The 21916-nt window shown below is 43.2% G+C and overlaps 1 protein-coding gene across 1 annotated transcript; it reads right to left on the reverse strand.

Moving 5' to 3' along the window:
- Positions 1–210: 210 nt before the first annotated feature.
- LOC134643513 (meprin A subunit alpha-like) lies at positions 211–21642 on the reverse strand. The gene is made up of 13 exons (XM_065472009.1): positions 21462–21642; positions 18912–18965; positions 18785–18822; positions 18630–18705; positions 18425–18542; positions 18046–18221; positions 11247–11468; positions 10825–10971; positions 10470–10685; positions 9913–10359; positions 951–1124; positions 667–871; positions 211–361 (listed from the first exon to the last, which is right to left on the reverse strand). Exons 1-13 carry the CDS (start codon positions 21640–21642, stop codon positions 211–213), a joined length of 2205 nt encoding a protein of 734 aa, XP_065328081.1.
- Between the last annotated feature and the right edge of the window lie 274 nt (positions 21643–21916).

The raw sequence follows: 21916 nt of genomic DNA on the forward strand, positions 1-21916 counted from the left end.
TATTTCAAAAATGAATGGAAAAGTTTATGTAATACAATAATCTTTGCAGGTGGAAACATTCACAATCCATCTCCCTCCCAAATGAGCCCTCATATAACAAATTTACATTTCACAGTTACAGTTTCAGTTACATTTCACTCCAGTACTGATGATAGTTTTGATTTCATTAATGAACAAATGCAGAGAAAATGTCATACACTCAAGTGAAAGTTACTGTGGTCTCCTGATAATGAGTACAATAGCCAGGGTCAGTACTGCTGTTCCTGTTATGGCACCAGTCACAGCTGCCAGGAAGCTTCTATCTATATTCAGCTTCTCACACATCTTTCCAGAGTAGTATCTGGCCTGGCTTGTTGCACACCTGAAAAGCAGCAGACAGACCTTTTAATATGAAAGCAACCCAATAAAATCTATAATATATAATTAAATATTATGGAAAGCAGTAAGCCCACAAATGGAAAAATTACGCCATGATTAATAATGCCATACAGTATATTCATCCCAAAATGTATGCATATATTATTGCTATTTCTTAAAATTGTAACATATTGTATTGTTTAAATAGTTTAGTCTGTTACTTTTGCTGTCTTGGAGCAACTGTAACCCACATAATTTCCTTAGGGACTAATAAAGTATTCTAATTCTGAAAAGGAGACCATCACAAACCTGCAAGATGATTTCCCCTCACTTTCCACACACACTCCTCCATTAAAACAGGGGTTGGGGAAACAGGGGTTGGCAGCACGTGCCACTCTGTGTTTTGGAGCCTCTGGTCTCATTTCCATCTTACTCTGGGACTTCTCATCTGTGATGTCATTGCTTGGTGGGGCCAGTTGAACAAGCACCTCAGTCTTGATCAGGTGGGTCAAATCTAGCAAACCATTGAGAAGATGCTAATTTAAAATGCTAGATAGAAAAATTAAATGGGGCATCACATTTCACATCCTTACCACTGAACTCGGCAGTAACAATGAGATCATTGTTCTTGAGGAAGCTCCTCCTTTGCAGATGTGAGTGGGAAATGAATGTGCTCCAGCCAAAGTCTTGACTGCGGAAGCATTTACAGCTGTCATCCCACACTGCTCCGGATGTGGCTGTTGGTTTGTTCCAATGGGCATGAGTGTCTGAGTGGACAAAATAAGAATATTCGTGTTTGAAACATGGATGTCGGGGACACATTGCCGAAAATGTACAGACTTGGTCAAAACTAACAGAATTGTCAGAAATGGTTAAAAGACTTAATTCTTTAGCTAATGTCCTGCATGCACTTGCAGCAGCCATGGACCAAAGTTAGCATTCAATTGAAGTTATTTTTCACCCTACAGCAAATACAATATTTAGGCAAATATTTGCCTAAAGTGATCCACTGTGCACTGTTCTCCAGGAATTAGTCAAAGCTGTCTATAGTTTCTTGATTGTGAGGCAGATTATCCACAATTTCTATATCCTTTCAAGGTTTTCTTGACTGGAAATAAACCTTTGTATGGCCATAATTAACTGCAAAGTCAGGTGATGTGTTTTTTAATAAGTTTAATTTCACTAGCTGGGCCCACATTCTCATTTGAGGTTTGACTGCATTTTAGTAGGTAAAGGTGAATGCTTGGACATTAATTGAGCTGCAATTTGGGGAAGGCCTCGAAGGGGACTTGCGACGGCTCCTGGGCCTGCAGATCCCCGTGTACTAAATAGAAGTGAAGAAGTTAAAGAATTGAGAACAAGGAGGGAGGGAGGGTGGGGAACGTAAACGAGAATGAACAGCTTGCAGAACTGGGGGAACCCTATATAGATGACAACCGGATGGAGCATGTTTGGAGGTGTGGTCCTGCTCCTGAAATTCCAATACATAATCTCCAATTCACTACCTGGGCCCACCTCCTCATTTTAGGTTTGACAGCATTTAATAGGTAATGGTGAACGCTTGGACATGAATTGAGCTTGAGGTTTGGGGAAGGCCTTGAAGGGGACTGACGGCGGCTCCTGGGCCTGGCAGATCCCCAAAGAAGGCATCCTCTAGAAGCAGTGATAACTGTGCGATACGAAGGTTAAGGACGTCAGCGTTAATAATTTGATTTTCAATTCAACTTATTTATATAGCACCGAGCCATAGTGACGGATGCCTCAAGATGCTGCAATGATGTCTAGAGGAAAAACCCAACAATCGTGTGACCCCCTATGAGCAAGAACTTTGGCGACGGTAGGAAGGAAAAACTCACTTTTAACAGGAAGAAACCTCCAGCAGAACCGGGCTTTGGGAGGGGGAGCCATCTGCCGCGACAGGTGGGGGAGAGAGAAGGAGATCAGGGCAAAGACAAGCGCAGGGAGAGAGAGCGTCGCTCCATGGTGTGGAGTGGATGAGCTCGGACAATTAGGAAGGAATGGCAGGAGAAGAGATCAAAGGAAACAATGGAAATCTTAATAGATGAATGAGGGGAATCCTCGATCAGGTAGCGATGTGGCTCGACTTTGAGCTGAAGCTCTGACAGAGAAGAATGCTGGATTTGAGATTTGAGGTAAGGCTTGATGGCTCGAAAAGCTTGTGTGAGCTTGTCTTTGAGTAGAAGATGGAGAGGGGGTGCTTAGCTGGTTAATTGCTTCAGATAAGGTAGCGAAACCACTGAGCTGATTTCTGAATGAACAGAAGTGACAGCAGCAGCTTGGGAAGAGTTAATGAATTGAAAGACTGATTAGAGGAAAATAATCGTCTATAATAATAACCCCCAAAATCATCTGAAAGCAGAGTGTGAGTCCACTGGACTTCGTGGGAGATGTCATTTAGATGCAGTCAGAACCGTGAGTCGACTTAGAAAGCGGTCTTGAATGATTGTGTCGAGGATGGATGCCTGATGATGCCAGTGAAAGCAAATGACATGGAAAGCACATGAGAAGTGAAGGGACGCTATGAAGAATTATGCGCATGGCACAGTTTGGATGTCTTAAAAGGAGCGATAGAGGACAGAACCTGGCATCCTGGTGTTGCGAAGGTTCGCTGGTGCTTTGTGAGGGCAGGAAGATGGCAGCAAAACTGGCATCTCGGTGCCCGAACGGTTTGCTGCTACATCTTGTGGAAAACTGGATGAAATAGAAAAACTGGCATCCTGGAGAGAGGATTTTTTTTTTTTTATGCCCAAGTGATTGATGGCAGAAGCTGCCAATCCAGTACCAGAAGGTTGAGCTGCTTAGGGAACAGAACCGGGCATCTCGGGGCAAAGAGCTTTTTCTGCATTGCAAATGGGGAATAGAGACACGGAACCTGCCGTTTTAGTGCCGAAAGGAACGTCTGCTGCTTAGCATGTGAGGGCTACATGCAGAGAAGCTGGCATCCCAGCGGTAGAAGGATTTACTGCTGCATTGCTGTGATAAATGCAGAGAAACTGGCAACTCTATATTAGAAAGCATGCTGCTGCGTTTGCGAATGAGGGATACAGAAGAACCAGGTATCTCAGTGCCAAGCTTGCTGTTGCATTCGTAAAGGAGAGACAGAGGAAGAGAAGCTGGCATCCTGTTGCCAACGCTTCCTACTGCATTTGCATAGGGGCATAGAGGAAGAGAACGTGGCATCGTGGTGCCGAAAGCATGCTGCTGCATTTGTGAATGAGGGATAAAGAGAGAACCTGGCATCTTGGTGCCAGAGGGGTTTACTACTGCTTTGCAATAACGGATTCAGAGAAACTGGCAATGTGGTGGAAGAAGTTTGCTGCTGCGATTACGAATGATGGATATAGAAGGAACTGGCTGGAAGGATTCTCTGCTGCTTTTGCCATGATGGATGGACAGGAACTGGCAACTCAGGGGTAAGAAGCTTATGCTTCTTATGTGCGGTTTGCACATGGCAGATATAGCAAGAACCTAACACCACGCTGCTAGAAGGGTTTGCAGCTGCTGGCAATGATAGATGCGGAGAAACTGGCAGTTCAGTAACCTGGTGCCTTTTTATTTATTTATTTTGTCTATGCAGAGAACTGCCAACCCGATGGTAGAAAAGCTGCTGCTGCTTTTGTGGATGAGAGATAAAGGAATCTGGCAACCTGGTGCCGTTGTTTGCTGCAGAGTTTAGCCAAGGAGGGATGAGAGGCTGGGAACCTGGCAACTTGGTGCCGATGTTTACTGCAGAAATTTGTGAAGGATGGATGGGTGGCTGAGAGCCTGGCAACCCGGTGCCATTGTTTGCTGCAGAGTTTAGCCAAGGAGGTATGAGAGGCTGGGAACCTGGCAACTCGGTGCCGACGTTTACTGCAGAAATTTGTGAAGGATGGATCAATCAATCAATCAATCAATCAATCAATCAATCTTTATTTATAAAGCACTTTTCATACAAAAAAAAATATGTAGCACAAAGTGCTTTACATGGTTAAAAGCAGCCCACCCCACCCCGCCCTCCAACTCACTCCCCACACTCTCATTAACATAAACGATCATGAATACACACATTCTCTCCCCCCCCCCCCCCCCCCCCCCCACACACACACACATAGACACACACACGCACACTTAAAGAGTAAAATTGGGCTGGGTACGCATGAGCCAAGTGAGGAAACACTATCACAGGGAGCCGTCTGCACCGGGAGCCGGTCGCAGACCGCAGCCTCCAGGCTGGGCACACAGCAGGAGGGAGGCAAAGAAGCCCCCCAGCCAGGCTGAGAGGACCCAGAGCCCCAGCACCCACGGTCAATCACAGCCCCAGTGCAGAGAGCCCCCTCCGAGGAAACACTGGAGATATGACCCAATAAGGATATATACAGGGTAAAAAGATAAAATAAATAAGAACGGGATACAATATAAATATAAATATAAACAGAGTAAGAAGATAAAAAATGAATAAGAATAAAATCAATAAATATTAGGTAAAACCTAAATTAATAATATAAATAGAATAACAGGATAGAATAAATAAGCATAAAATAAATAAACGTTAGGTGAAAGCTAAATTAAAAAGGTGGATCTTGAGCCTGTTCTTAAAAACATGTACGTTCTCTGCGGCCCTGAGCTCCTCCGGCAGGCTGTTCCACAGTCGAGGACCACACCACTGAAAAGCTGCCTCTCCGTGAGTATGTGTCCTGACTTTGGGAACAGTCAAAAGGCCAGTACCAGAGGACCTCAGGGTCCGCGAGGGTTCATATGGTAAAAGCAGATCTGAGAGATAAGAAGGCCCAAGACCCTTAAGACATTTAAAAACCAATAAAAGAACTTTAAAATCGATCCTGAAACACACGGGGAGCCAGTGCAGCGATTCTAAAACCGGTGTAATGTGGGCCCGCCCTCTGGTCTTCGTCAGCACACGAGCTGCAGAGTTTTGTAAAAGTTGTAAGGGTGAAATATTCTTTTTGGGGAGACCAGAGAGCAGGGCATTACAGTAATCAATGCGACTGGTAATAAAAGCATGCATCAGCATCTCCGTGTTGGCCCGAGAGAGAATAGGGCGGACTCTGGCTATATTTTTTAGATGATAAAATCCAGTTTTGGTTACATGTTTAATATGTGGGATAAAACCAAGCTCAGAGTCAAAAATAACACCCAGGTTTTTCACTTGTAGTGAAGGGCATAGTGAAAATGCCTGTAATTTAGACAAGAGTTTCTCTCTCTGAGCCTCAGGACCGATGATTAAAACTTCAGTTTTGTCCTGGTTAAGCTGTAAAAAGTTTTCTGCCATCCAAGATCTTATATCTAAAATACAGTTAAAAAGGGCATCCATTGGTCTGGTGTCATCAGGAGACACGGAGATGTACAGCTGAGTGTCATCAGCGTAACTGTGGAAGTTCACTCCATGCCTCCTGATGACACCGCCAAGAGGGAGCATATACAAATTAAAAAGTACAGGGCCTAAAACCGACCCTTGAGGCACACCACATGTCACTTGGCTGGCTGAGAGCCTGGCAACCCGGTGCCATTGTTTGCTGCAGAGTTTAGCCAAGGAGGTGTGAGAGGCTGGGAACCTGGCAACTCTGTGCCGACGTTTACTGCAGAAATTTGTGAAGGATGGATGGGTGGCTGAGAGCCTGGCAACCCGGTGCCATTGTTTGCTGCAGAGTTTAGCCAAGGAGGTGTGAGAGGCTGGGAACCTGGCAACTCTGTGCCGACGTTTACTGCAGAAATTTGTGAAGGATGGATGGGTGGCTGAGAGCCTGGCAACCCGGTGCCATTGTTTGCTGCAGAGTTTAGCCAAGGAGGTGTGAGAGGCTGGGAACCTGGCAACTCGGTGCCAAGGTTTGCTGCAGAATTTTTCGAAGGTGTGGGTGGCTGAGAACCTGGCAACCCAGTGCCAACATTTGCTGCGGAGTTTAGCAGAGGAGGGATGAGTGGCCGAGAACCTGGCAACTCAGTGCCAACGTTTGCCGCTGAGTTTAGCAGAGGAGGTATGAGTGGTCGAGAACCTGGCAACTCGGTGCTGAAGCATACTGCATTTGCTACGGAGGGATGGAGTACTGGCAACTCTGTGGCCTTTTTTTTTCCCCTTAACTATGCTGAGAAACTGGCAACCCAATGGTTGAAAAGCTTGCTGCTGCTTTCGCGAATGAAGGAGAAAGGAACCTGGCAACCTGGTGCAGAGGTTTGCTGCAGAATTTCCAAAGGGGGGATGAGTGGCTGAGAGCCTGACAACCCAGTGCCGACATTTGCTGCAGAGTTAAGCCAAGGAGGGATGAGAGGCTGGGAACCAGGTAACTTGGTACCAATGTTTGCTGCAGAAATTTGCGAAGGATGGATGGGTAGCTGAGAGCCTGGCAACCCGGTGCCAATGTTTGCTGCAGAGTTTAGCCAAGGAGGCATGAAAGATTGGGAACCTGGCAACTCTGTGCCAAGGTTTGCTGCCGAATTGTTCAAAGGAGGGGTGGGTGGCTGAGAACCTGGCAACCCGGTGCCGACATTTGCTGCGGAGTTTAGCAGAGGAGGGATGAGTGGCTGAGAACCTGGCAACTCTGTGCTGACCTTTGCTGCGGAGTTTAGCAGATGAGAGGTTGGGAACCTGGCAACTCGTTGCCAAAGCATGCTGCATTTTGCCACCGAGGGATGGAGAACTGGAGACATGGTACTTTTTTTTGTGTGTGTGTGTGTCGTCTTTGCTGAAACTGGCAGTTCGGTGGTAAGAAGCTTGCTGCTGCATTTGCAAATGGCAGATAGGGAAGAACCGGGTATCCCAGTGCCAACTTGCTTAAGCATTTAGCAAAAGGAGGGATGGAAACATCACGACGATGGAGAACAGTAGAGAGTATGGTGTCATGGCAGGGTGTGCCAAAGTGTTTTGACTTCAGGACCCAGATGCAGATGCAGAGAGAGAGGCGTTGCAGGAGACGTGACATGACTTTGCCCAAAAGCGAGCTTTATTTAGCTGGTTGCAGACAAAACATGAAACTAAGAAAACAAAGAGGAATGTGAACACTGTAACTAAAAGACTATGAAACTCAGTGAAAAAACTATGAAGAAACCATGAACACTGAGTAACTATGAAACACAGTGAAGACAAAAACCTATGACACTCTATGACTGAGAGATAACAGATGACGCGACGCTGAACACATGAAGACTGAGGACTTAAATACACACATGAGGTGATCAAGGGAAGTGGAGACACATGAGGACACAGCTGACTAGAATCAAACATAATGACAACACAGGGGAGAGAAGAACTAACCACATGAACCCAGAACACACGATCTACTTCAAAATAAACAAGAAACTAGACATGACAACACTAAGCTCACAGACCTAAAACACATGATATATTAGACAAGAATCCAAACATTAAAACCAAGGAAACAATAAATAATGGCTGCCTTTAACCTAAACTAAATAGGAACAACACATGATCACAAAGCTAACATGAGAAGAATACAAAAATAAACTCAGAGCGCTGGGTCAGAGGCCCAGGGTTTGACAGTATGGAGCTAGCTTGCATTAAATTGTGTTAGTAGGAAGGAGCACAGAGCTGAGCTTCCGCCTACTACCTGGCGCTGGCAGGTGGGTGGAGCTATGAAGTATGCTATAGCTTTGCTGTTGGAGCTGCGATGTGTTTGGAAGCGTGGGTTCAGCGCTGATGTCCGTCGGCTTTCCGGCTGACTCGCCCGGCCTCTGGCCCGTTTCCGAGCAACGTGAGGGGAACAGTCAGTTCTGCTGCCGGGCGACCCCGCTGGTTTTTGTTGAAGTGGCGGGCGGCCAGAGTTGGAACTGGATTTAGCAGAGAAAAGACGACTGGATGGATGTAGCAGACCGTATGTCGGGTGGCGAGAAAACTGCTAGGAGGTCGTCAGCATTCAGTTTCTCTGAAGCGCCAAAGTGACGTTCGGTGTGTATCTGGGATTGCCAGAGGAAAAGCGATGGATGCAGAGAGTAGTTGTCAGTGTTGGGGAGTAACGGAGTACATGTACCGCCGTTACGTATTTAAAATACAAAATATGAGTAACTGTATTCCGTTACAGTTACCGTTTAAAAAGGTGGTATTTAGAATACAGTTACTTTGTTGAAATAAATGGATTACACAGCGGTATTTTCCTGTTTCATATTGTCGCAGGTCAGGACTGTTTGGGTTTTGTTTAGACAGCTACGCTCTGTTGTTCGAGGCGGCAGCGTTACGGTTGCCATGGTTACAGGGTGACGCTCTCTCTCTGCGACTGTGTGTTTCCTGGGTGAGAGAGCGCCTTTTTGTTGTTGTTGTGCTAAGCTAATAGGCAGAATGCTACAGGCATAGCTCTAAAGAATGTAGCCTCATGGGCAGTGTAGTCCGTGCTGCAGGGAGAATGGACTGCCATACCCGTTATGTGTCTGTGAGCGCGAGGAGGGAGAAAAAGGAGAGTGGAAACTACGAGTTGTCATCGAGCAGAAACGGGAGCTGGAAGCATGTAAATATAATAATAACCACTGCAGCCGAGAAGAGTGCCTGACGAGCCCAGTTGTAAGTAAGCTATTAAGACTCGACTGTACACTGTGTTCGTGTTTTCCTCCGAAACAATAAGTTCCGTTGGAGCAGCCTTTCAACGCCTCTCTCTGTCTCTCGCTAGCAAAGTTGACCCAGACAACAAAGTAAAGCTAGTTTTCAGCTACGAGCCCGACACGAGCCCGACACGAACCCGACGTATTAGCCAGAGGTCCCTTTACTACGGTTCGGAGCCGCGGACCTTCAGTAATAGTAATAAATCACATTCATGTAGTTGTAAACAGCATGATAATATATTAAGTAATCCAAAGTATTCAGAATACGTTACTCTCATTGAGTAACGTAACGGAATATGTTAAAAAATACATTTTGGGGCATGTATTCTGTAATCTGTAGTGGAATACATTTTAAAAGTAACCTTCCCAACACTGGTAGTTGTTCGTCTGACGCGCTGACGGACGAGAGGGCGATTGTAGGGAATGGAAGGGTGAGTAAAATTACGTTACTCCTGTGAGATGAGCTGTTTTTAAAGGTATTAGCCGAGAGGGGGACTCTGTTTGTTTGTCGTAAACAAGAATGCCACGTAAACCAGAATGAACAGCTTGCAAAACTGGCGGAACCTATATATATGACAACCGGAAGGAGCGTTGGGAGGAGTGGTCCCGCTCCTGACATTCCGATACATAATCTCCAATAGAATTGGCAGGTGTGTTTTGACCTTTGTAATTTAGTAAACCTTACCACTGAAGAGAATAATAGGACGTCACTGTTGCAATACGTCTTACTGCTTATTCAGTAACTGTAGAGTTCCAAATCTCCTCTGATATTAACAACAACTGTGCTCCAGGAGCTTCATGACACGGTTTTCTGTAGCTTCTATGGCCAAGCAGCCCCTGTACGTGTAATGTGTTGGTGGCCCTGTGCTTGAGTCCACTTGAGGGGAAGCAGAAAATCTCAAAATTATCTGAATGGTCCCTCACTTCCACTAGTTGCACTTTGTATGGACTAGCACGTTCATCTTTTTAGTAAACACTCTGACCTTTTCATACCTGTGGTGAAGCTTCTTGTGGACGACATCCTTAATTTAACGTCTGGTTCCTGGTCCATGACAACAATGGTCGCCTGTCTGTTTTGGGCTGGCCACTCCATCACTGCATCATTTTCACCACTGCACAGGTGTAAGGTCATACCAACATAGTCTGGGTAGTCACTGTGTCTTCCATTTGGGTAAACACTGATACCAAATGAGTAGCCCTCTGGATTGTAGAAGCATATGCTTCTCAGCGCACTGCCAACAGGAACGGTGGCAAGAATACTGGTAAAGTTATGGATTTGCCATACAGCACTTGGGCAAATGGTCTCAGTGAGAGTGATGTCATCAATTAAGATTGCGCCTGATGAGGCAGATGATCCTCTAATGCCTTGGAATAAATAGCGGAACTTCTTTGTAACCTTGAGACTCACGTGAGCTATTTTCCAAGCATCATTCCCATCACCTGAGAGACAAAAAGCAGGTGCTAAACTATTCTTATTCATACTTTATCATGTATATGAAAGACAAAAGTTGCAATAAAAAGCTCCTTTGGGGCATTTTAGTGCATAGTACCTATAATGGTGTGGATCTTCTCAACACTGTGTACAGTCCCTGTCCCATCATCAGTCCTGATCCATATTACTAATTTGTCCCCAGGTGGTCCAGTCATCTTGTAGAAGAACTGCAGGCACTGTTGGTCTCTTTTAGGGTAAAGGATACGTGACTCCAGCAAAGCACTTTTGCCAGCATCACCCAAAGATGTATCGAACTTCATGAAATACCCAGAATCTAAAAAGACATTTTAAAGAGCTAAAGGGCAAGAATCACTTCTCTGGAGCACAGAGTAAAATTAACCATTACTGTTGGGTTTTTTCCTCTGTCAACATTTATGACTGGCAGTCCTTTTCATATGACATTTTTTCATCACCTCTGCAGCGCCCTGCCAGGGTATGATCTATATCCACTGGACTGCTCAGCGTCTGAACCCAGTCTGCATTATCTTCCTCATTCTGGATCATTCCACAAATGTTGATCAGTTCAAAGGAACACTGGTCCAACAGAGTAAGTGTGTTGGCTGGAAAAAAAAACACTAACAACAGTTGGCAACAGAGCTGAAGTTTAGTTGATGTTATGATGTGAAAAAACAGGAAATCTGACATTAAGTAATTTTTTTGCTATGTCAGATAGGATTCTGACAAAGTCTATTCTGAATGAAAAAGTACAACTTCTAAGTAAAATATCACTAATACTGGATGAAGAGTACTTGAAAGACAACTCTATAACCACTTACAGAATGTCCACTAGCACCCGGTCTCTAACATTTACACTCCAACGACAGGAAAGACTTACCACAGTCATACATGCGATTGAGTCTAGTGATGTCTACTTCACTGAAGTCCAACCGCTGGCCAATGACCTCATTAAAGTAGGGTATGGCAGTGGTGATTGTGGGGATGCTATTGTTCTTGTTGAAGGAGAATGGTCTGTAGTGCATGATCGACTCATAATCATAGGGTGTGTTCAGATCAGTGATGAAATCGTCCTCATACTTATTGAAATTGTGCTCTTTTCCTGTGGCAAAAGCAACACTACCATTAATATGTGCAAATTACATAATGAAACTATGACATTGACTCCCAAAGAAAGAAGGAGAGCACATCATAGATTTACTATACAAGCATAAGTGTGATTTTTCTCCTAACTGTATTTTATTATTTTACAATTGAATGGTGTCACTTTCCGTTGTTAACCACCACAGCAATGCGTCACGAATCCTGAAACTTTTTAAAAATGTTTTCTTGACATAAAACATGCACAACTCTCAAATAATTTCACATTTTTATCCGAGTCTTGGCAATTGAGACAAAAAGTGTTATGCAAGATGACACAATTCAAAAATGACTTGCATAGTAATAATGCAAGTCATAACCATATATAATAATAATATGGTTAAGGTTGGGTTAATTGGAAACACTAAATTGCCCATAGGTGTGAATGCAAGAGTGAATATGCGTGTGAATGGTTGTTTGTCTCTATGTGTTAGCCCTGTGACAGACTGGCGACCTGTGCAGGCTGTTCCCTGCCTCTCGCCCTAAGACAGCTGGGATAGGCACCAGTGCCCCCCGTGACTCTGAAAACGAGAAGTTGGATAAGATGGTTAAGGTTAGGGTGCAGAGCTATGGTAAGGGTAATCACTACCCATTACTTAGACCTCAGCAGTTTGAAATTTTACAGTTTCAATAGTAAGTACATTTATTAAACTTGTGACTTGTGGTCTAAAGTACACAGAGTGGTAAGTAAACCAGAAAAGCGCCATGTATATTTATGTCACTGTTTCCATAGGAATTAGTCAGGACCTGCTAATCAAATGAACATAAATAAATGTGAGCGCCTCCGTGAAAAGAAAACTTCAGGCAGTTTGCTGATCTAAAGCATTTTGGTATGTGTTAACACAAGTCTTGCCAGGGAATTCACCCCAGGATCAGAGTGTGAAATGCTCAGAGAAAACTTCAAAAAAATACAAGTGCTACCTTTCAGACTCTACAGGCCTCAGCCTGTTAGATTTCAAGATACAAGATTCAAGAGCTTTATTGTCAATACAATAGTATACCCAGTATACAGTGTACCAAAATACTGTTTCACCCCAAGCCCTCCATGGTGCGTTAATAAGTATATAAACGATATATCTCCAAGACCTATAAAACTAGGATTTACAAATAAATAACGTGCTAAATTTCGGTAAAAGTAAGGGATAAAAAGGTACTAATTACTAACTATACAATACTATACAAAGCTATAATGACAACTATACAATACTAACTGTACAATAAGCAAAGACAGGACAAAGACAATACAAAGTGGATTGTGCAGTAGGTATTGAATACCAGGTTCAAGTTATTGTCAGGATATTGTAGACGAGACAGGACGAAGACATGTGCAAGATGCAAAATGTGCAAATATAGTATAATTTAGATGTGTGTTTAGTAACACTGTAAAATAATTTGGAAAAGACTGAACAACTGCGGCTGGTTTGGAAGAGTTTGCCAGGTGAAAGCCTCTTCTAGCTAAAAAGGACATGGCAGCATGGCTTAGCTTTGCAAAGTTGTATCTGAACAAACAAACAAGATTTCTGGAACAACATTCTTTGGAGATAAGACCACAAAATTGAGTTTTGGTGTAATGCACAGCACCACATCTGGCAAAAAATAAACACAGCAGATCAGCACAAACACCTCATACTAACTGTCAAGCATGGTGGTGAATGGGCTTGTTTCGCAGCCAAAGGGCCTAGACAACTTGCAGTCCTCTATATGCCAAAGTGTTCTAGAGTCAAATGTGAAGCTGGAAAGTTTTAAGTAATATAAAAAATAGGGGTGGGTTCCGATTAAAATTTATTCTAGCTTGAATAACGCGATATCGAGTCATTAAAATCCTGAATCGATTTTTAAATATAGATGTATTTTGCCCAAAACGCCGGAATCTCTGGTTAAACCTCGCAAAATTTCGACAACCACCAAACAGCTAAAACAGTAAATGAGAGCCAGTACATGGATTCTGCACAAAGACGTAAACACAATGCTTGGACACACCGACGCATCAGAAAAGGTGAGATGTCGGCTTTCTCACCCGACAGCATGTACATGGACACGCCGTCAGTGCTGAAAGCCGACAGCTCACAGATTCTGATGCATCAGCGGGTCTGGGCATCGTGTTTACGTCTTTTTTGGGGGGCTAGATTCTGAAGCTGTAGGCTTTGTCTCTCTCCAACCAAATTTGACTGAACCAGCAGCAAAAGAAGATCCAAACTATGCTTCACATTTCACTTCACATAAACATCATCGTGAATTCTCTCTTACTTTTGCTGTTTTGCTTACACCACGGTAAAATCACACTTCCTGCACAGCTCTCTCTCTCTCAGTGTATTTCAAGAACAGTTTCCCATCAAAAAATCTATGTTTCCTGCATTATTCGCTTGCTTATTACGCACAAGTCTTCCATTGCGTACAGCACTGTAGGCCACTGTGTTGTTTTTGTTGTTTTTTTAATTTAACTGACTTCCGACAAGAAAGCTTCATTTCTGGTGTTCAATACTGAAGAAATTTAAACTTTTTAAAATTATGCAAAATTGCAAAATGCTTAGCTGTGTCTCTAAGTAAACCTACTTTAAACATTACCTGATGCTCTGCTTCACTTCAGCAGCATCAGGTAATGTTTATATATTGATTCATGGTTTTCTTCTGTTTTTGTTCTACTGGAGAATATTTCTAAGGTTATCTGCTATAAAAAAGACAGGCCAGGAAAATCTCCTTTATGTTTTTTTGTGTTTTATGCTCTGTTACTTTCACACAAAGGCATCTGTTGTGATTCTTACACCTCTGATAAATTCTCACAAGTGTCATCTTTCTTTTTATAGATATAAAAATATGGATATGTACTGATAAATGAACAGAATTATAATATTTCTGACTGTCTGAGGCAAAATTTCCCCGAATCAAATCAAATTGTGGATCGAATTGAATCGGGACATTATGAATCTGAATTGAATCTATTCTAGAAATCAGTGATGATATCCAACCCTAATAAAAAATGAATAATCAAATACTTATATCGTTCATGAAAATGCAAATAATTTAAATTTACAACTTTTTTGAAATACATTTTTCTAGATTTTTTGTTGTTGTTGTTTTTCTGTCTCTCACAGTTCAAACAAACCTATCATTTAAATTATATCTCTCCAAAGGTTGATTCTGTTCATCTGGACATAGCGTTTTGTGGGAGAAACGTTTCGTCACTCATCCAGGTGACTTCTTCAGTCTCAGCTGACTGCAGGTTTCAATCTTATAAACAGTACATTTGCATAATGACTGAAACCAGCCCACTGAAGGAACAATGGGCTGGGAGGTCAGTTCCTTAATCATAATTATGCAAATTCTCATGACCATTGATCAACAACCACTGATCAAAGACCACTGATCAAAAACCACTGATCAATGGCCTTGAGTACCATTCACAGAGAGTTGGGGAATGGCTGCAATCACAGCATTGTAAGATGGTGACAGATGTACCCTTAGGCCCCCTCCTCGATTCAGAGATGGTCTTTCCCTTTTTACGTAAATGGCCTTCTTGACTCCGCCCTCAAACCAGTGTTCCTCCCTGTCCAGGATGTGTACATCCTCATCATTGAAAGAGTGTCCACTGGCCTGTAGGTGTAAATAGACTGCAGAGTCCTGGCCTGACGAGGTAGCTCTTCTGTGTTGTGCCATCCTCTTAGCCAGAGGTTGTTTGGTTTCCTCGATGTATAAATCCTGGCAATCCTCCTGGCACTTAACAGCGTACACTATGTTACTCTGTTTGTCGGGGGACCCGATCCTTGGGGTGGACCAATTTTTGGTGCAGCGTGTTTTGGGGTTTAAAAGCCACAGAGACCCGGTGTTTAGAAAAAATGCGTCTCAACTGTTCCGATACTCCTGACACATATGGGATCACTACACGTTTTCTCTTGGGCAGCGGTTGTCCTTCTCTCCTGGATCGGCTGGAGCTTTCTTTAGGCGCCTTCCCAGCTTTGACAAAAGTCCAGCTGGGATAACCACATTTACTCAGGGCCTTCTTGATGTTCTTCTGCCTCCCTGGCTGCTGTGTCAGTGGGGATGGTGTTCGCTCTGTGTTGTAGCGTCCTGATGACACCCAGTTTGTGCTCCAGTGGATGATGAGAGTCAAACCTTAGATACTGATCCGTATGTGTAGGTTTACGGTACACGTCAGCTTTTAGATGTCCCCCATTACTGATGGAAATCTCACAGTCTAAGAAGGCTAACCTGCCACTTTTCATATCCTCCCTGGTGAATTTGATGTGTCGGTCCACCGAGTTAATGTGATCCGTGAAATGTAGTACGTCCTGAGATTTGATTTTCACCCAGGTGTCATCCACATATCTGAACCAATGGCTTGGTGGTGTTCCAGGGTAGGATAGCAAAGCCCTCTTTTCCACTTCTTCCATGTACAAATTGGCCACACTGGGTGAAACTGGCACACCCATGTTTCTGCCTGTAGAACTGACCCTTGTATGTGAAGTAGGTGGAATGAAGACACAGTTCAAACACACTTGGTCGATGCTGAGAGTGGTCCTGTTGCTGAGGTTGGGGTCATCCTGTAATCTCTTACGGACTACCTCCAACGCTTCCGTGACTGGGATGCAAGTGAAAAGAGAGGTAACGTCGTACGAGACCATGGTTTCATCTGCCTCCATAATGACATCTCTCACCTTCTCAACAAAATCCAGGGTGTTCTGGATGTGGTGTTCAGAGCTGCCCACCAGCGGGTTGAGGATCGAAGCCAGAAACTTGGAGATGTTATAGGTGACAGAGTTGATCATGCAGACAATCGGTCTTAAAGGTGCACCCTGTTTATGTATTTTCAGTAAACCATACAGACTTGGTGTAGACTCCCCTGGGTACAGCCTGTGGTATGAGGTCCGGTCGATAGCCTTGTCTTGTTCTAACTGCTTCAGACAGTCTATCACCCTCTTCCTGTAGCCACTTCCTGGGTCTCGTTTTAGGGGTTCATAAGTATTTTCATCACTGAGTAGTGACAACATTTTCTCATGATAGTCTTTCTGGTTTAGCAATACTGTGCACCTACCCTTGTCTGCCGGAAGGATGATAATGTTGTTGTCATCACTAAGTGATATGAGTGCCTTCCTCTCCTCCATGGTGATGTTGGATGCTGGGGGCTTTGCATTGCTGAGACAGGCCGAAACTTTCGTCCGTAGTTGCTCTGCTTCCACTTCTGCAATATTGTTGTTACGAATTGCTGTTTCTGTGGCTGTGATCAGCTCCACTAGCGGGATTTGTCTCGGTGTGACAGCAAAATTCAAACCTTTAGCAAGGATGTTTTTCTCTGTTTGGGTGAGCTGTCTGTCAGACAAATTCTTCACCCACTTGTCCAAATCCTCCGTGTCGCATCCTTGTCTCTTCTGGCCGCTGAGGACACTCTCCGTATTTTGCGGTGGTTTCCGACGTGCAACAAGTAAGTCAAACTTCCTTTGTTGCCTGGTCTTAGACTTCTTGTGCTGTGCTAGACGAGCCTTCTCAGTAAAGTCAAACACCTTTTTAAGCGTACTCTCATCTAAAGGCATTGTCAGTCTCTGTCGGATCTGCTCCTCTTTAGATTTTAGCATGTCGATGGTAAAATTTGTTTGCCTCACCCGTTCATTAAGCAACTGATGCTGTGGACAACAGGATTTTTGTTGCCCGGAAGCCTTTAACTGAAGAGCTCATTTGCAGACTTTTAGGAGTAATCCTGTTTTGTCGGCATCTGAGGCTGAATCTCAGGTGGTTCCTGTAGTCCGCCATCTTACATGCTGTTTGCTCATACTGACGTACAAGCTTTAGGCAGTCCTTGCCAAAGTGGGTTAAAACGTCTTGATGCATTCTCAATCATCCAGGAAAGTAAATCTCCAAAAGTTGATTCTGTTCATCTGGACGTAGCGTTTTGTGGGAGAAACGTTTTGTCATCATCCAAGTGACTTCTTCAATCTCAGCTGACTGCAGGTTTCCAATCTTTTAAACAGGACATTTGCATAATGACTGAAACCAGCCCACTGAAGGAACAAAGGGCTGGGAGGTCAGTTCCTTAATCATAATTATGCAAATTCTCATGACCATTGATCAACAACCACTGACCAAAACCCACTGATCAATGGCCATGAGTACCATTCACAGAGAGTTGGGGAATGGCTGCAATCACAGCATTGTAAGATGGTGAAAGATGTACCCTTAAGAAGTCACTTGGATGAGTGACGAAACGTTTCTCCCACAAAACGCTACGTCCAGATGAACAGAATCAACTTTTGGAGATTTACTTTCCTGGATGATTGAGAATGCATCAAGACATTTAAATTATAGACTCAGAATTTCTTTGTTAGTGAGCAAAAACTTACAAAATCAGCAGGGTTTCAAATACTTTTTTCTTTGACTGTATATGATACAAAAGATTAAGCAGTAAATGAAGGAATCAATTATGTTGTTATGCTGTTGGTCACTAGTCAAAGATGGGTACCCTTCTAATGGAGGAATGTAGACTTATCACCTCAATGTTGTTAAACTTGTAGCTCCTGAATAAAACCTAACATTAAATAATTTTGACCCACCTTCTTCTATCTGGTCCCACCAGATTATAATGTAGTCATCTCGATCTGAACGAGACTGCTCATGATAGAAGCCCAGAGCGTGGAGGAGCTCGTGCTCCACAATAGCCTTAGTGTCACACCCGGCCCCGATGGACACATTCTGGCCTTTTTTATCATCTCCAACATAGGACCAGCATCTGAGATGTTAAAAGATATGTTTTAATATCAACGTTTAAAAAAAACTTTGGTGTAGTTGCTGAGTTTTAAAGATAATTTTATCTCATCAGCACTTCCTAATCTTTTTATGACACCTCAAGTCTAATGACCTAAGAGCTTGTCCCATACAGTTGAGTAACAGTCTTGGTCACTCCACTGTCAAACTGTGTGTAGCAGAGCTCACCCAGAGAGCTTCGTGAAAGAAATGTAAGTGGTCTCTCCCTCATAGGGCTTGAAGTCCACACAGGATCTCAAACGATACTCTTCAAAAGCCTGGAGAATCACACCTTTAGCATTCAGGTCTACAGCAAAAGAAATTTATTTCCCAATCAGTTCACTTCCTTTGATATTTCTTCTGGTTGAAATGTTTTCTACTGTGACCTGTGTACCTAAAGAATCGGTTAGGATATACGGGATTGGAAACTTCCATCTTCTTGTTTGATCAAGGATCGCATTTCTGCTGGGCTGCAAGACAAACTGAAATCAATCAGACCCTTTTTCAGTGAACAAATTCCATTTCTAAACATATACTGCGTATACTTACAATACCAGCAATGTCTCCCTCAAACAGATGTGTCAACTCTAACAGTATGAAATACACATTTTTAGTAAAACTGAGTATCTGTTAAGAAGGCATCAGAACATATGCAGATGGGGCCTAAAGTTTATACCTCTGTTGATCTCAGGTATGTCATCTCTCAGGTCACCTGCATCTGCAGTGTCAGCTAGAGCATAAAAGTATTATTAGTGTGAGAAAATGCAAACAAAAGAGATAGTTTTATGTGAATGTAGTCGAAAAAAAGACCATAGAAACCAACCAGTAGGTGTCGGAACGGCTTGTGCCTAGCACACAAAAAGAGATGCTTCTTCTTAGTAAAAACCCTTAGCAGAGACATTGCTTTATATTCCTGGTTCCTTTGATTTTAGACAGAAACTCCTTACCTTTAAAAATACAAGGACTCCAACCAGCGCAGCTATTTTCTTTAATCTGCATCCAGGGCCCATGTTGTTATTCAAACAGAATAGTACGTTTCTCTAAGACCATGGTCAACATGCCCATAAAGATTACACTTGGAGAAGAACTTTGATCAAGATTATATTGTTTAATGAGTAACAGAAACTTCAAACATCCTGGCACGAGTAGCTAACAGCAGCTGTAGCAGAAATAGAATCACACAGACAAATCAGAACCAATGTACAAGTCCACAAAGTGAAAGATGAGAATGGTTTGGCCTCTGAAATGTGCGTGATTATAGCAGTGAAGCAGGCTAATGATTAAGTGCCAGGTTGTACTGTCAATATAAAAAAAATGAATATGATAACCAATCTGTTAGGCCAGATATCTGTAATGACTGATAAGCTTGTATAATACTTTCAACTTAGCTTATAATTAGTGAACTGTTACAGAGTGTCAGCTGTCAGCACAACCGGTTTATTGGATATTAAAGGATTTATCATTGCACTTCACTTAGACACCACAGTCGGTCAGAAAATACAGCAACCAATGTTTAATCAAAGCATTTGCATTAAACTTTAAAATCGTCATCAGCGATGGCTCTAACCCTACGCTGTCCAAAAATGTTATCGTTGCTTCTTTTTTGTTATTCTTCTGAGTCTTGGCAACAAATACAAGGCGATTTCTCACTCACACTTAAAAATATATATATTTATATATATTTACACTCACAATCAGAAACCATTATTCTGCTGATGTTTATGTCTTTAAAAAACTAAAGTCAAGGTTGTTAAAAACACAACATTTATGTTCAATGAGGAACTGTCAGTACCATACATGTCTGTAGTATTTACTAGTTAAATGGATCACATCTGTATGACACTTTAAACAATCAATTATCAAGTTAGGATTTGGTTGGAGTGATGACGCACAAACTTATATTGTATACAATATAAGTTTATTATTTAAAAAATTTTGGGTCCTGAAAAGTAAAATGCACTGCAATTCGAAAAAAGAAAAAAAACCCTGTCAGCAATTAGAAAAATGCAGCAAACGCACACAAAACAGGATGGAAGTTAAATAACACAATGGCAATAAGAAGACCCCTCACAACACAAGTGTTTGTCAAGAAGACAATAACATGACATGGCTAAGAGTAAACATACATTTACAGTATTTTTTGATTCATTCTATTAAAACGCATTTTTGCTGGCATTTTCTTACATTGCAGTGCTTTTCATCTGTCAGGGCCACCATATTTTATATGTCATTTTTTAATAATCACAGTGAGAATATCACTCTGAGATCATCGTGGGGCTCTGTGGTGTTTCTATGCTAAATGTTGTTAAAGTGAAGTTTTAAATGCAGCCTGCTAGGACATCAGGTACACTTTGAGCCTTAGAACCATTTTAACTGCAGATGATCAAAATCTTTGTTAATCTGGTATCAAGCTGGCACTGCTGGCTGACTTCTGGCATAGTAAGTGGTTTGTCATCCAGATATGGGCCAGACCTGACATAGATGGCACTGTTTATGTGATAGCATGGCCCAATGTGGTTTGGGTTATGTGGCCCAGGCCCATAGAAAACAGGTCTGGCCCAGATCCGCCATCAAGCTGGCACTTCTGACTGACTGGCAGGGTGTATGTCAAACAGATGTGGGCCAGGTCTGGCAATGATGACACTGTTTATGTTCCTATTTTCCTATTTTAGTTAGAAGACCCAAATGCCATGTTGCAATACTATACTGCTATGGTAGCCAACATTTCAAATGCAGGTCTGACAGGTTTGTGTGTGTACACTTTATCCAAAACTTAGTGACGGTTTACTCATGTTTATGTCACACAGTGGAAAATTGTGTTTTTATATTTTGTTTTGGATCAGACTGTGTGTTGGTACATAGTGTTGATTTTATTTGCATGATTTTATTGTGATAGTGATATTGCATGTTATTGATATTTCTATTGCATGGTTTTATCCCCATATTTATATTGTGTGTTTAGTGTTGTTGCACAATATTCTTTTTATTCCACTGTGGACTAAGCGGACAATTGTAGGCACCTGTGAGGTGGGGGCGTTCCCCGAGGTGGCCTATTAGCCGCCAAACTGACTTATTAAGGGGGATAGTGAACGCAGAGACGAAAGGAGAGAGACACAGGAAAAGTGAGCAGGAGGAAACAAAACGTGTGCAAGCCAGCATATGTGAAGAAGGACCTGCGGCCTGACTGTGGGGCGCCACGAGACATTCGGCGATCGGCCAGCGGAACCCGGCGATCCTGTCCCAACAGCCAGAATAGCGACAGTTGGAGGCGACGCGTGAAATCCACAGCAGGGCAGGGGTACGCCACTGCCTGGATCTGTGAGTATCGCTTTCCCACTGTTGGGCGCTAGGCGTAGCTTTGCTGGGGGAGGGTAACAGCGGCTGTGCCGACAACGTTGCTGGCCCATGTTTGTTGTTTCAGGGCGGTGCTACGAGGGAGGCCGTGTGAAGGTGTGGAGAGTGGCTGGACTGCACGGTCACGTGCCGTCAGGAGGAGATAGGAACCTCCTCCCTGGTCTGCTGGCAAGATTTCCATCCCGGAAAAGGAATTCCTCTCCTGTTTCTTTCAGATAAGGAACATTTGCCCGTGTGTGGCTGAACTGTGGGAATATAGGGCTTTGGAGCGTGATGTCACGGGGGGGCCACGCCCCCTCCCGCCATGACAGTAGGCCAAACGAAGCA

This window comes from Pelmatolapia mariae, linkage group LG15 (assembly GCF_036321145.2).
Source record: "Pelmatolapia mariae isolate MD_Pm_ZW linkage group LG15, Pm_UMD_F_2, whole genome shotgun sequence".
Classification (NCBI taxonomy): domain Eukaryota; kingdom Metazoa; phylum Chordata; class Actinopteri; order Cichliformes; family Cichlidae; genus Pelmatolapia; species Pelmatolapia mariae.

Bases quoted from the DNA above. Each gene is read 5' to 3' on its own strand.
- LOC134643513 (XM_065472009.1), bottom strand. From the start codon at position 21,642: ATGGGCCAGCAACGTTGTCGGCACAGCCGCTGTTACCCTCCCCCAGCA. The intron at 18,823-18,911 runs GTATAAACTTTA...TCATACTGTTAG, and splicing joins CATACCTGAGATCAACAGAG to AGTTGACACATCTGTTTGAG. The intron at 18,706-18,784 runs GTAAGTATACGC...TTTGTCTTGCAG, and splicing joins AGGGAGACATTGCTGGTATT to CCCAGCAGAAATGCGATCCT.